This window comes from Daphnia magna, linkage group LG1 (assembly GCF_020631705.1).
Source record: "Daphnia magna isolate NIES linkage group LG1, ASM2063170v1.1, whole genome shotgun sequence".
NCBI lineage: Eukaryota > Metazoa > Arthropoda > Branchiopoda > Diplostraca > Daphniidae > Daphnia > Daphnia magna.
In genome coordinates, this window is record NC_059182.1 from 3,287,064 (window position 1) to 3,300,583 (window position 13,520).

The 13,520-nt window shown below is 32.1% G+C and overlaps 1 protein-coding gene across 1 annotated transcript; it reads right to left on the reverse strand.

The window, feature by feature from the left end:
• Window positions 1–2,453: 2,453 nt before the first annotated feature.
• On the reverse strand, window positions 2,454–3,445 carry LOC123469898. Its single transcript, XM_045169244.1, has 3 exons — window positions 3,117–3,445; window positions 2,826–3,033; window positions 2,454–2,736 (listed from the first exon to the last, which is right to left on the reverse strand). Exons 1-3 carry the CDS (start codon window positions 3,161–3,163, stop codon window positions 2,521–2,523), a joined length of 471 nt encoding a protein of 156 aa, XP_045025179.1. The 5' UTR covers window positions 3,164–3,445; the 3' UTR covers window positions 2,454–2,520.
• Window positions 3,446–13,520: the final 10,075 nt, after the last annotated feature.

Consider the following 13,520-nt stretch of genomic DNA (forward strand, 5'->3'; position numbering starts at 1 on the left):
TTCCTATTGGTCTTATAGTTTTTGATTTAATCCTTAAAAACCCTAAATTAAGTTGTTGCGCTAACAGCACTGTTTCGTTAATTTTTGAAACGGCTGGTTTAACGAGAAAACCAATTACTAAATCGAAATCAGCGTTCAATTTCGATTATTCCGTGTGATTTTTGGAGAATTTCAAGAGATGTCATTTTTGGTAGATTTTTGTCAAAAGTGGGAAGGCCCCTTCCCACTTTTTCATTTTTGGCCAAATTTCAAATTTTGCTTAAAATACATGAATTCGAATCAAAATTGAATGAAAATCACGAAAATCAGGCTTATTTTCCTATTGGTCTTATAGTTTTTGATTTAATCCTTAAAAACCCTAAATTAAGTTGTTGCGCTAACAGCACTGTTTCGTTAATTTTTGAAACGGCTGGTTTAACGAGAAAACCAATTACTAAATCGAAATCAGCGTTCAATTTCGATTATTCCGTGTGATTTTTGGAGAATTTCAAGAGATGTCGTTTTTGGTAGATTTTGACAAAAGTGGGAAGGCTATACCCTTCCCACTTTTTCATTTTTGGCCAAATTTCAAATTTTGCTTAAAATACATGAATTCGAATCAAAATTGAATGAAAATCACGAAAATCAGGTTTATTTTCCTATTGGTCTTATAGTTTTTGATTTAATCCTTAAAAACCCTAAATTAAGTTGTTGCGCTAACAGCACTGTTTCGTTAATTTTTGAAACGGCTGGTTTAACGAGAAAACGAATTACTAAATCGAAATCAGCGTTCAATTTCGATTATTCCGTGTGATTTTTGGAGAATTTCAAGAGATGTCGTTTTTGGTAGATTTTGACAAAAGTGGGAAGGCTATACCCTTCCCACTTTTTCATTTTTGGCCCAAATTTCAAATTTTGCTTAAAATACATGAATTCGAATCAAAATTGAATGAAAATCACGAAAATCAGGTTTATTTTCCTATTGGTCTTATAGTTTTTGATTTAATCCTTAAAAACCCTAAATTAAGTTGTTGCGCTAACAGCACTGTTTCGTTAATTTTTGAAACGGCTGGTTTAACGAGAAAACCAATAACTAAATCGAAATCAATGTTCAATTTCGATTATTCCGTGTGATTTTTGGAGAATTTCAAGAGATGTCGTTTTTGGTAGATTTTGACAAAAGTGGGAAGGCTATACCCTTCCCACTTTTTCATTTTTGGCCAAATTTCAAAATTTTGCTTAAAATACATGAATTCGAATCAAAATTGAATGAAAATCACGAAAATCAGGCTTATTTTCCTATTGGTCTTATAGTTTTTGATTTAATCCTTAAAAACCCTAAATTAAGTTGTTGCGCTAACAGCACTGTTTCGTTAATTTTTGAAACGGCTGGTTTAACGAGAAAACCAATAACTAAATCGAACTCAGCGTTCAATTTCGATTAATCCGTGTGATTTTTTGAGAATTTCAAGAGATGTCGTTTTTGGTAGATTTTGACAAAAGTGGGAAGGCTATACCCTTCCCACTTTTTCATTTTTGGCCAAATTTCAAATTTTGCTTAAAATACATGAATTCGAATCAAAATTGAATGAAAATCACGAAAATCAGGTTTATTTTCCTATTGGTCTTATAGTTTTTGATTTAATCCTTAAAAACCCTAAATTAAGTTGTTGCGCTAACAGCACTGTTTCGTTAATTTTTGAAACGGCTGGTTTAACGAGAAAACCAATTACTAAATCGAAATCAGCGTTCAATTTCGATTATTCCGTGTGATTTTTGGATAATTTCAAGAGATGTCGTTTTTGGTAGATTTTGACAAAAGTGGGAAGGCTATACCCTTCCCACTTTTTCATTTTTGGCCAAATTTGAAATTTTGCTTAAAATACATGAATTCGAATCAAAATTGAATGAAAATCACGAAAATCAGGTTTATTTTCCTATTGGTCTTATAGTTTTTGATTTAATCCTTAAAAACCCTAAATTAAGTGTTTGCGCTAACAGCACTGTTTCGTTAATTTTTGAAACGGCTGGTTTAACGAGAAAACCAATTACTTAATCGAAATCAGCGTTCAATTTCGATTATTCCGTGTGATTTTTGGAGAATTTCAAGAGATGTCGTTTTTGGTAGATTTTGACAAAAGTGGGAAGGCTATACCCTTCCCACTTTTTCATTTTTGGCCAAATTTCAAATTTTGCTTAAAATACATGAATTCGAATCAAAATTGAATGAAAATCACGGAAATCAGGTTTATTTTCCTATTGGTCTTATAGTTTTTGATTTAATCCTTAAAAACCCTAAATTAAGTGTTTGAGCTAACAGCACTGTTTCGTTAATTTTTGAAACGGCTGGTTTAACGAGAAAACCAATAACTAAATCGAACTCAGCGTTCAATTTCGATTAATCCGTGTGATTTTTTGAGAATTTCAAGAGATGTCGTTTTTGGTAGATTTTGACAAAAGTGGGAAGGCTATACCCAGAGTTGCCGTTCGCTCACCATTTGGTGATCAACGCTCTCGCTCTTGATCACTTGAAATTTATGGTCAATTCGCTCCAATCGCTCGATCGTTTATGAAGTGATCAATCGCTGATCGATATTGCTCAAATCGCTCACCAAAACATTGTATTTCTGGAATGACTCCACTGTCCATCAAAACAATTACAAATCTTGTTACACAGTTATTTCCTGTTACTTCTAGTTCTAGTGCGTGTTTTCCAAATGAAGAATTGAACTCGACTAATCTTGGTTTGTGGAAAGTCTGTAAAATCAATATTATGAGTTAAAATTAGCTGCGTGTAAAAAACAGATTAAATTTTACAAAGCACCAATGAAGTACAACAGACCCACCTCAATATGTCTGCGAGCATTATAAAGACTTGTGTGGTTTACATTAATGGTCTTATTCACACAACCCATTATGCATTTGTACACATTGGATCTCTCTCCACTGCTAACCTTCGAAAAGAATTTTTCTGGGACGGTGACAACATATTTCCTTTTCGTTCCAAACTTCCCTGAAGAGTTTGAGTTTTTATCTTGACTTTCAGTTTCAGTTCTAGTAAATTAGTAATGGAGATAATTCAAAAAAGAAACGAAAGTGAAACTTGGTATCATAGATATGGCAATAAAATAACTTACAAATCAATAACAGGGTCATCTTTTGATGTGGAAGGCGTGGGATCCATCTCATAATTGTTCGTTTGCTAGAAAAACTGTCAATTAAAGTGGCGTCTTCAATGGCAGACCACTTCTTACATGTTACAACGGAAAAAGGCAACCGTTCAACGTTTTTACAGATCTTTTAATTGCGACCGCTAGATGGCGCTGAAGTTACGATCGATATCGCTCAACACCATTCGCTCTTGATCTCGCTCTCGATAAATTGGTGCGATCAATCGCTCGATCTCGCTCGCAAAAAAACGAGCGATCGCTCAATCGCTCTCGATCAATCAATCGCTCGCGGCAACTCTGGCTATACCCTTCCCACTTTTTCATTTTTGGCCAAATTTCAAATTTTGCTTAAAATACATGAATTCGAATCAAAATTGAATGAAAATCACGAAAATCAGGTTTATTTTCCTATTGGTCTTATAGTTTTTGATTTAATCCTTAAAAACCCTAAATTAAGTTGTTGCGCTAACAGCACTGTTTCGTTAATTTTTGAAACGGCTGGTTTAACGAGAAAACCAATTACTAAATCGAAATCAGCGTTCAATTTCGATTATTCCGTGTGATTTTTGGAGAATTTCAAGAGATGTCATTTTTGGTAGATTTTGTCAAAAGTGGGAAGGCCCTTCCCACTTTTTCATTTTTGGCCAAATTTCAAATTTTGCTTAAAATACATGAATTCGAATCAAAATTGAATGAAAATCACGAAAATCAGGCTTATTTTCCTATTGGTCTTATAGTTTTTGATTTAATCCTTAAAACCCTAAATTAAGTTGTTGCGCTAACAGCACTGTTTCGTTAATTTTTGAAACGGCTGGTTTAACGAGAAAACCAATTACTAAATCGAAATCAGCGTTCAATTTCGATTATTCCGTGTGATTTTTGGAGAATTTCAAGAGATGTCGTTTTTGGTAGATTTTGACAAAAGTGGGAAGGCTATACCCTTCCCACTTTTTCATTTTTGGCCAAATTTCAAATTTTGCTTAAAATACATGAATTCGAATCAAAATTGAATGAAAATCACGAAAATCAGGTTTATTTTCCTATTGGTCTTATAGTTTTTGATTTAATCCTTAAAAACCCTAAATTAAGTTGTTGCGCTAACAGCACTGTTTCGTTAATTTTTGAAACGGCTGGTTTAACGAGAAAAACGAATTACTAAATCGAAATCAGCGTTCAATTTCGATTATTCCGTGTGATTTTTGGAGAATTTCAAGAGATGTCGTTTTTGGTAGATTTTGACAAAAGTGGGAAGGCTATACCCTTCCCACTCTTTCATTTTTGGCCAAATTTCAAATTTTGCTTAAAATACATGAATTCGAATCAAAATTGAATGAAAATCACGAAAATCAGGTTTATTTTCCTATTGGTCTTATAGTTTTTGATTTAATCCTTAAAAACCCTAAATTAAGTTGTTGCGCTAACAGCACTGTTTCGTTAATTTTTGAAACGGCTGGTTTAACGAGAAAACCAATAACTAAATCGAAATCAATGTTCAATTTCGATTATTCCGTGTGATGTTTTGGAGAATTTCAAGAGATGTCGTTTTTGGTAGATTTTGACAAAAGTGGGAAGGCTATACCCTTCCCACTTTTTCATTTTTGGCCAAATTTCAAAATTTTGCTTAAAATACATGAATTCGAATCAAAATTGAATGAAAATCACGAAAATCAGGCTTATTTTCCTATTGGTCTTATAGTTTTTGATTTAATCCTTAAAAACCCTAAATTAAGTTGTTGCGCTAACAGCACTGTTTCGTTAATTTTTGAAACGGCTGGTTTAACGAGAAAACCAATAACTAAATCGAACTCAGCGTTCAATTTCGATTAATCCGTGTGATTTTTTGAGAATTTCAAGAGATGTCGTTTTTGGTAGATTTTGACAAAAGTGGGAAGGCTATACCCTTCCCACTTTTTCATTTTTGGCCAAATTTCAAATTTTGCTTAAAATACATGAATTCGAATCAAAATTGAATGAAAATCACGAAAATCAGGTTTATTTTCCTATTGGTCTTATAGTTTTTGATTTAATCCTTAAAAACCCTAAATTAAGTTGTTGCGCTAACAGCACTGTTTCGTTAATTTTTGAAACGGCTGGTTTAACGAGAAAACCAATTACTAAATCGAAATCAGCGTTCAATTTCGATTATTCCGTGTGATTTTTGGAGAATTTCAAGAGATGTCATTTTTGGTAGATTTTGTCAAAAGTGGGAAGGCCCTTCCCACTTTTTCATTTTTGGCCAAATTTCAAATTTTGCTTAAAATACATGAATTCGAATCAAAATTGAATGAAAATCACGAAAATCAGGTTAATTTTTCTATTGGTCTTATAATTTTTCATTTACATTTTAAAAACCATAATTGAAGTTGGTGCGCTAACAGAACTGTTTTCGTTAATTTTTTAAACGGCTAGTCTAAAGAGAAAACCAATGACTAAATCGAAATCAGCGTTCAATTTCGATTATTCCGTGTGATTTTTGGAGAATTTCAAGAGATGTCGTTTTTGGTAGATTTTGACAAAAGTGGGAAGGCTATACCCTTCCCACTTTTTCATTTTTGGCCAAATTTCAAATTTTGCTTAAAATACATGAATTCGAATCAAAATTGAATGAAAATCACGAAAATCAGGTTTATTTTCCTATTGGTCTTATAGTTTTTGATTTAATCCTTAAAAACCCTAAATTAAGTTGTTGCGCTAACAGCACTGTTTCGTTAATTTTTGAAACGGCTGGTTTAACGAGAAAACCAATTACTAAATCGAAATCAGCGTTCAATTTCGATTATTCCGTGTGATTTTTGGAGAATTTCAAGTGATGTCGTTTTTGGTAGATTTTGACAAAAGTGGGAAGGCTATACCCTTCCCACTTTTTCATTTTTGGCCAAATTTCAAATTTTGCTTAAAATACATGAATTCGAATCAAAATTGAATGAAAATCACGAAAATCAGGTTTATTTTCCTATTGGTCTTACAGTTTTTGATTTAATCCTTAAAAACCCTAAATTAAGTTGTTGCGCTAACAGCACTGTTTCGTTAATTTTTGAAATGGCTGGTTTAACGAGAAAACCAATAACTAAATCGAAATCAGCGTTCAATTTCGATTATTCCGTGTGATTTTTGGAGAATTTCAAGTGATGTCGTTTTTGGTAGATTTTGACAAAAGTGGGAAGGCTATACCCTTCCCACTTTTTCATTTTTGGCCAAATTTCAAATTTTGCTTAAAATACATGAATTCGAATCAAAATTGAATGAAAATCACGAAAATCAGGTTTATTTTCCTTTTGGTCTTATAGTTTTTGATTTAATCCTTAAAAACCCTAAATTAAGTTGTTGCGCTAACAGCACTGTTTCGTTAATTTTTAAAACGGCTGGTTTAACGAGAAAACCAATAACTAAATCGAAATCAGCGTTCAATTTCGATTATTCCGTGTGATTTTTGGAGAATTTCAAGTGATGTCGTTTTTGGTAGATTTTGACAAAAGTGGGAAGGCTATACCCTTCCCACTTTTTCATTTTTGGCCAAATTTCAAATTTTGCTTAAAATACATGAATTCGAATCAAAATTGAATGAAAATCACGAAAATCAGGTTTATTTTCCTATTGGTCTTATAGTTTTTGATTTAATCCTTAAAAACCCTAAATTAAGTTGTTGCGCTAACAGCACTGTTTCGTTAATTTTTGAAACGGCTGGTTTAACGAGAAAATCAATAACTAAATCGAAATCAGCGTTCAATTTCGATTATTCCGTGTGATTTTTGGAGAATTTCAAGAGATGTCGTTTTTGGTAGATTTTGACAAAAGTGGGAAGGCTATACCCTTCCCACTTTTTCATTTTTGGCCAAATTTCAAATTTTGCTTAAAATACATGAATTCGAATCAAAATTGAATGAAAATCACGAAAATCAGGTTTATTTTCCTATTGGTCTTATAGTTTTTGATTTAATCCTTAAAAACCCTAAATTAAGTTGTTGCGCTAACAGCACTGTTTCGTTAATTTTTGAAACGGCTGGTTTAACGAGAAAACCAATAACTAAATCGAAATCAGCGTTCAATTTCGATTATTCCGTGTGATTTTTGGAGAATTTCAAGTGATGTCGTTTTTGGTAGATTTTGACAAAAGTGGGAAGGCTATACCCTTCCCACTTTTTCATTTTTGGCCAAATTTCAAATTTTGCTTAAAATACATGAATTCGAATCAAAATTGAATGAAAATCACGAAAATCAGGTTTATTTTCCTATTGGTCTTACAGTTTTTGATTTAATCCTTAAAAACCCTAAATTAAGTTGTTGCGCTAACAGCACTGTTTCGTTAATTTTTGAAACGGCTGGTTTAACGAGAAAACCAATAACTAAATCGAACTCAGCGTTCAATTTCGATTAATCCGTGTGATTTTTGGAGAATTTCAAGAGATGTCGTTTTTGGTAGATTTTGACAAAAGTGGGAAGGCTATACCCTTCCCACTTTTTCATTTTTGGCCAAATTTCAAATTTTGCTTAAAATACATGAATTCGAATCAAAATTGAATGAAAATCACGAAAATCAGGCTTATTTTCCTATTGGTCTTATAGTTTTTGATTTAATCCTTAAAAACCCTAAATTAAGTTGTTGCGCTAACAGCACTGTTTCGTTAATTTTTGAAACGGCTGGTTTAACGAGAAAACCAATAACTAAATCGAAATCAGCGTTCAATTTCGATTATTCCGTGTGATTTTTGGAGAATTTCAAGTGATGTCGTTTTTGGTAGATTTTGACAAAAGTGGGAAGGCTATACCCTTCCCACTTTTTCATTTTTGGCCAAATTTCAAATTTTGCTTAAAATACATGAATTCGAATCAAAATTGAATGAAAATCACGAAAATCAGGTTTATTTTCCTATTGGTCTTATAGTTTTTGATTTAATCCTTAAAAACCCTAAATTAAGTTGTTGCGCTAACAGCACTGTTTCGTTAATTTTTGAAACGGCTGGTTTAACAGAAAACATTAATCAATTTTGATTTAGTTTTTTTTTTTAAAATACATGAATTCGAATCAAAATTGAATGAAAATCACGAAAATGGTTTATTTTCTTTGGTTTATAGTTTTTGATTTAATCCTTAAAAACCCTAAATAGTTGTTGCGCTAACAGCACTGTTTCGTTAATTTTTGAAACGGCTGGTTTAACGAGAAAACCAATAACTAAATCGAAATCAGCGTTCAATTTCGATTATTCCGTGTGATTTTTGGAGAATTTCAAGAGATGTCGTTTTTGGTAGATTTTGACAAAAGTGGGAAGGCTATACCCTTCCCACTTTTTCATTTTTGGCCAAATTTCAAATTTTGCTTAAAATACATGAATTCGAATCAAAATTGAATGAAAATCACGAAAATCAGGTTTATTTTCCTATTGGTCTTATAGTTTTTGATTTAATCCTTAAAAACCCTAAATTAAGTTGTTGCGCTAACAGCACTGTTTCGTTAATTTTTGAAACGGCTGGTTTAACGAGAAAACCAATAACTAAATCGAAATCAGCGTTCAATTTCGATTATTCCGTGTGATTTTTGGAGAATTTCAAGTGATGTCGTTTTTGGTAGATTTTGACAAAAGTGGGAAGGCTATACCCTTCCCACTTTTTCTTTTTCCTCCAAATTTCAAATTTTGCTTAAAATACATGAATTCGAATCAAAATTGAATGAAAATCACGAAAATCAGGTTTATTTTCCTATTGGTCTTATAGTTTTTGATTTAATCCTTAAAAACCCTAAATTAAGTTGTTGCGCTAACAGCACTGTTTCGTTAATTTTTGAAACGGCTGGTTTAACGAGAAAACCAATAACTAAATCGAAATCAGCGTTCAATTTCGATTATTCCGTGTGATTTTTGGAGAATTTCAAGAGATGTCGTTTTTGGTAGATTTTGACAAAAGTGGGAAGGCTATACCCTTCCCACTTTTTCATTTTTGGCCAAATTTCAAATTTTGCTTAAAATACATGAATTCGAATCAAAATTGAATGAAAATCACGAAAATCAGGTTTATTTTCCTATTGGTCTTATAGTTTTTGATTTAATCCTTAAAAACCCTAAATTAAGTTGTTGCGCTAACAGCACTGTTTCGTTAATTTTTGAAACGGCTGGTTTAACGAGAAAACCAATAACTAAATCGAAATCAGCGTTCAATTTCGATTATTCCGTGTGATTTTTGGAGAATTTCAAGAGATGTCGTTTTTGGTAGATTTTGACCAAAAGGGGGCGGAAATACCCTTCCCACTTTTTCATTTTTGGCCAAATTTCAAATTTTGCTTAAAATACATGAATTCGAATCAAAATTGAATGAAAATCACGAAAATCAGGTTTATTTTCCTATTGGTCTTATAGTTTTTGATTTAATCCTTAAAAACCCTAAATTAAGTTGTTGCGCTAACAGCACTGTTTCGTTAATTTTTGAAACGGCTGGTTTAACGAGAAAACCAATAACTAAATCGAAATCAGCGTTCAATTTCGATTATTCCGTGTGATTTTTGGAGAATTTCAAGAGATGTCGTTTTTGGTAGATTTTGACAAAAGTGGGAAGGCTATACCCTTCCCACTTTTTCATTTTTGGCCAAATTTCAAATTTTGCTTAAAATACATGAATTCGAATCAAAATTGAATGAAAATCACGAAAATCAGGTTTATTTTCCTATTGGTCTTATAGTTTTTGATTTAATCCTTAAAAACCCTAAATTAAGTTGTTGCGCTAACAGCACTGTTTCGTTAATTTTTGAAACGGCTGGTTTAACGAGAAAACCAATAACTAAATCGAAATCAGCGTTCAATTTCGATTATTCCGTGTGATTTTTGGAGAATTTCAAGAGATGTCGTTTTTGGTAGATTTTGACAAAAGTGGGAAGGCTATACCCTTCCCACTTTTTCATTTTTGGCCAAATTTCAAATTTTGCTTAAAATACATGAATTCGAATCAAAATTGAATGAAAATCACGAAAATCAGGTTTATTTTCCTATTGGTCTTATAGTTTTTGATTTAATCCTTAAAAACCCTAAATTAAGTTGTTGCGCTAACAGCACTGTTTCGTTAATTTTTGAAACGGCTGGTTTAACGAGAAAACCAATAACTAAATCGAAATCAGCGTTCAATTTCGATTATTCCGTGTGATTTTTGGAGAATTTCAAGAGATGTCGTTTTTGGTAGATTTTGACAAAAGTGGGAAGGCTATACCCTTCCCACTTTTTCATTTTTGGCCAAATTTCAAATTTTGCTTAAAATACATGAATTCGAATCAAAATTGAATGAAAATCACGAAAATCAGGTTTATTTTCCTATTGGTCTTATAGTTTTTGATTTAATCCTTAAAAACCCTAAATTAAGTTGTTGCGCTAACAGCACTGTTTCGTTAATTTTTGAAACGGCTGGTTTAACGAGAAAACCAATAACTAAATCGAAATCAGCGTTCAATTTCGATTATTCCGTGTGATTTTTGGAGAATTTCAAGAGATGTCGTTTTTGGTAGATTTTGACAAAAGTGGGAAGGCTATACCCTTCCCACTTTTTCATTTTTGGCCAAATTTCAAATTTTGCTTAAAATACATGAATTCGAATCAAAATTGAATGAAAATCACGAAAATCAGGTTTATTTTCCTATTGGTCTTATAGTTTTTGATTTAATCCTTAAAAACCCTAAATTAAGTTGTTGCGCTAACAGCACTGTTTCGTTAATTTTTGAAACGGCTGGTTTAACGAGAAAACCAATAACTAAATCGAAATCAGCGTTCAATTTCGATTATTCCGTGTGATTTTTGGAGAATTTCAAGTGATGTCGTTTTTGGTAGATTTTGACAAAAGTGGGAAGGCTATACCCTTCCCACTTTTTCATTTTTGGCCAAATTTCAAATTTTGCTTAAAATACATGAATTCGAATCAAAATTGAATGAAAATCACGAAAATCAGGTTTATTTTCCTATTGGTCTTATAGTTTTTGATTTAATCCTTAAAAACCCTAAATTAAGTTGTTGCGCTAACAGCACTGTTTCGTTAATTTTTGAAACGGCTGGTTTAACGAGAAAACCAATAACTAAATCGAAATCAGCGTTCAATTTCGATTATTCCGTGTGATTTTTGGAGAATTTCAAGTGATGTCGTTTTTGGTAGATTTTGACAAAAGTGGGAAGGCTATACCCTTCCCACTTTTTCATTTTTGGCCAAATTTCAAATTTTGCTTAAAATACATGAATTCGAATCAAAATTGAATGAAAATCACGAAAATCAGGTTTATTTTCCTATTGGTCTTATAGTTTTTGATTTAATCCTTAAAAACCCTAAATTAAGTTGTTGCGCTAACAGCACTGTTTCGTTAATTTTTGAAACGGCTGGTTTAACGAGAAAACCAATAACTAAATCGAAATCAGCGTTCAATTTCGATTATTCCGTGTGATTTTTGGAGAATTTCAAGTGATGTCGTTTTTGGTAGATTTTGACAAAAGTGGGAAGGCTATACCCTTCCCACTTTTTCATTTTTGGCCAAATTTCAAATTTTGCTTAAAATACATGAATTCGAATCAAAATTGAATGAAAATCACGAAAATCAGGTTTATTTTCCTATTGGTCTTATAGTTTTTGATTTAATCCTTAAAAACCCTAAATTAAGTTGTTGCGCTAACAGCACTGTTTCGTTAATTTTTGAAACGGCTGGTTTAACGAGAAAACCAATAACTAAATCGAAATCAGCGTTCAATTTCGATTATTCCGTGTGATTTTTGGAGAATTTCAAGAGATGTCGTTTTTGGTAGATTTTGACAAAAGTGGGAAGGCTATACCCTTCCCACTTTTTCATTTTTGGCCAAATTTCAAATTTTGCTTAAAATACATGAATTCGAATCAAAATTGAATGAAAATCACGAAAATCAGGTTTATTTTCCTATTGGTCTTATAGTTTTTGATTTAATCCTTAAAAACCCTAAATTAAGTTGTTGCGCTAACAGCACTGTTTCGTTAATTTTTAAAACGGCTGGTTTAACGAGAAAACCAATAACTAAATCGAAATCAGCGTTCAATTTCGATTATTCCGTGTGATTTTTGGAGAATTTCAAGAGATGTCGTTTTTGGTAGATTTTGACAAAAGTGGGAAGGCTATACCCTTCCCACTTTTTCATTTTTGGCCAAATTTCAAATTTTGCTTAAAATACATGAATTCGAATCAAAATTGAATGAAAATCACGAAAATCAGGTTTATTTTCCTATTGGTCTTATAGTTTTTGATTTAATCCTTTAAAACCCTAAATTAAGTTGTTGCGCTAACAGCACTGTTTCGTTAATTTTTGAAACGGCTGGTTTAACGAGAAAACCAATAACTAAATCGAAATCAGCGTTCAATTTCGATTATTCCGTGTGATTTTTGGAGAATTTCAAGAGATGTCGTTTTTGGTAGATTTTGACAAAAGTGCGAAGGCTACACCCTTCCCACTTTTTCATTTTTGGCCAAATTTCAAATTTTGCTTAAAATACATGAATTCGAATCAAAATTGAATGAAAATCACGAAAATCAGGTTTTTTTCCTATTGGTCTTATAGTTTTTGATTTAATCCTTAAAAACCCTAAATTAAGTTGTTGCGCTAACAGCACTGTTTCGTTAATTTTTAAAACAGCTGGTTTAACGAGAAAACCAATAACTAAATCGAAATCAGCGTTTAATTTCGATTATTCCGTGTGATTTTTGGAGAATTTCAAGAGATGTCGTTTTTGGTAGATTTTGGCAAAAGTGGGAAGGCTATATCCCTTCCCACTTTTTCATTTTTGGCCAAATTTCAAATTTTGCTTAAAATACATGAATTCGAATCAAAATTGAATGAAAATCACGAAAATCAGGTTTATTTTCCTATTGGTCTTATAGTTTTTGATTTAATCCTTAAAAACCCTAAATTAAGTTGTTGCGCTAACAGCACTGTTTCGTTAATTTTTGAAACGGCTGGTTTAACGAGAAAACCAATAACTAAATCGAAATCAGCGTTCAATTTCGATTATTCCGTGTGATTTTTGGAGAATTTCAAGAGATGTCGTTTTTGGTAGATTTTGACAAAAGTGGGAAGGCTATACCCTTCCCACTTTTTCATTTTTGGCCAAATTTCAAATTTTGCTTAAAATACATGAATTCGAATCAAAATTGAATGAAAATCACGAAAATCAGGTTTATTTTCCTATTGGTCAGATAGTTTTTGATTTAATCCTTAAAAACCCTAAATGAAGTTGTTGCGCTAACAGCACTGTTTCGTTAATTTTTGAAACGGCTGGTTTAACGAGAAAACCAATAACTAAATCGAAATCAGCGTTCAATTTCGATTATTCCGTGTGATTTTTGGAGAATTTCAAGAGATGTCGTTTTTGGTAGATTTTGACAAAAGTGGGAAG

Bases quoted from the DNA above. Each gene is read 5' to 3' on its own strand.
- LOC123469898 (XM_045169244.1), bottom strand. From the start codon at position 3,163: ATGGATCCCACGCCTTCCACATCAAAAGATGACCCTGTTATTGATTT. The intron at 3,034-3,116 runs GTAAGTTATTTT...CTAATTTACTAG, and splicing joins GATGACCCTGTTATTGATTT to AACTGAAACTGAAAGTCAAG. The intron at 2,737-2,825 runs GTGGGTCTGTTG...TTGATTTTACAG, and splicing joins ATGCTCGCAGACATATTGAG to ACTTTCCACAAACCAAGATT.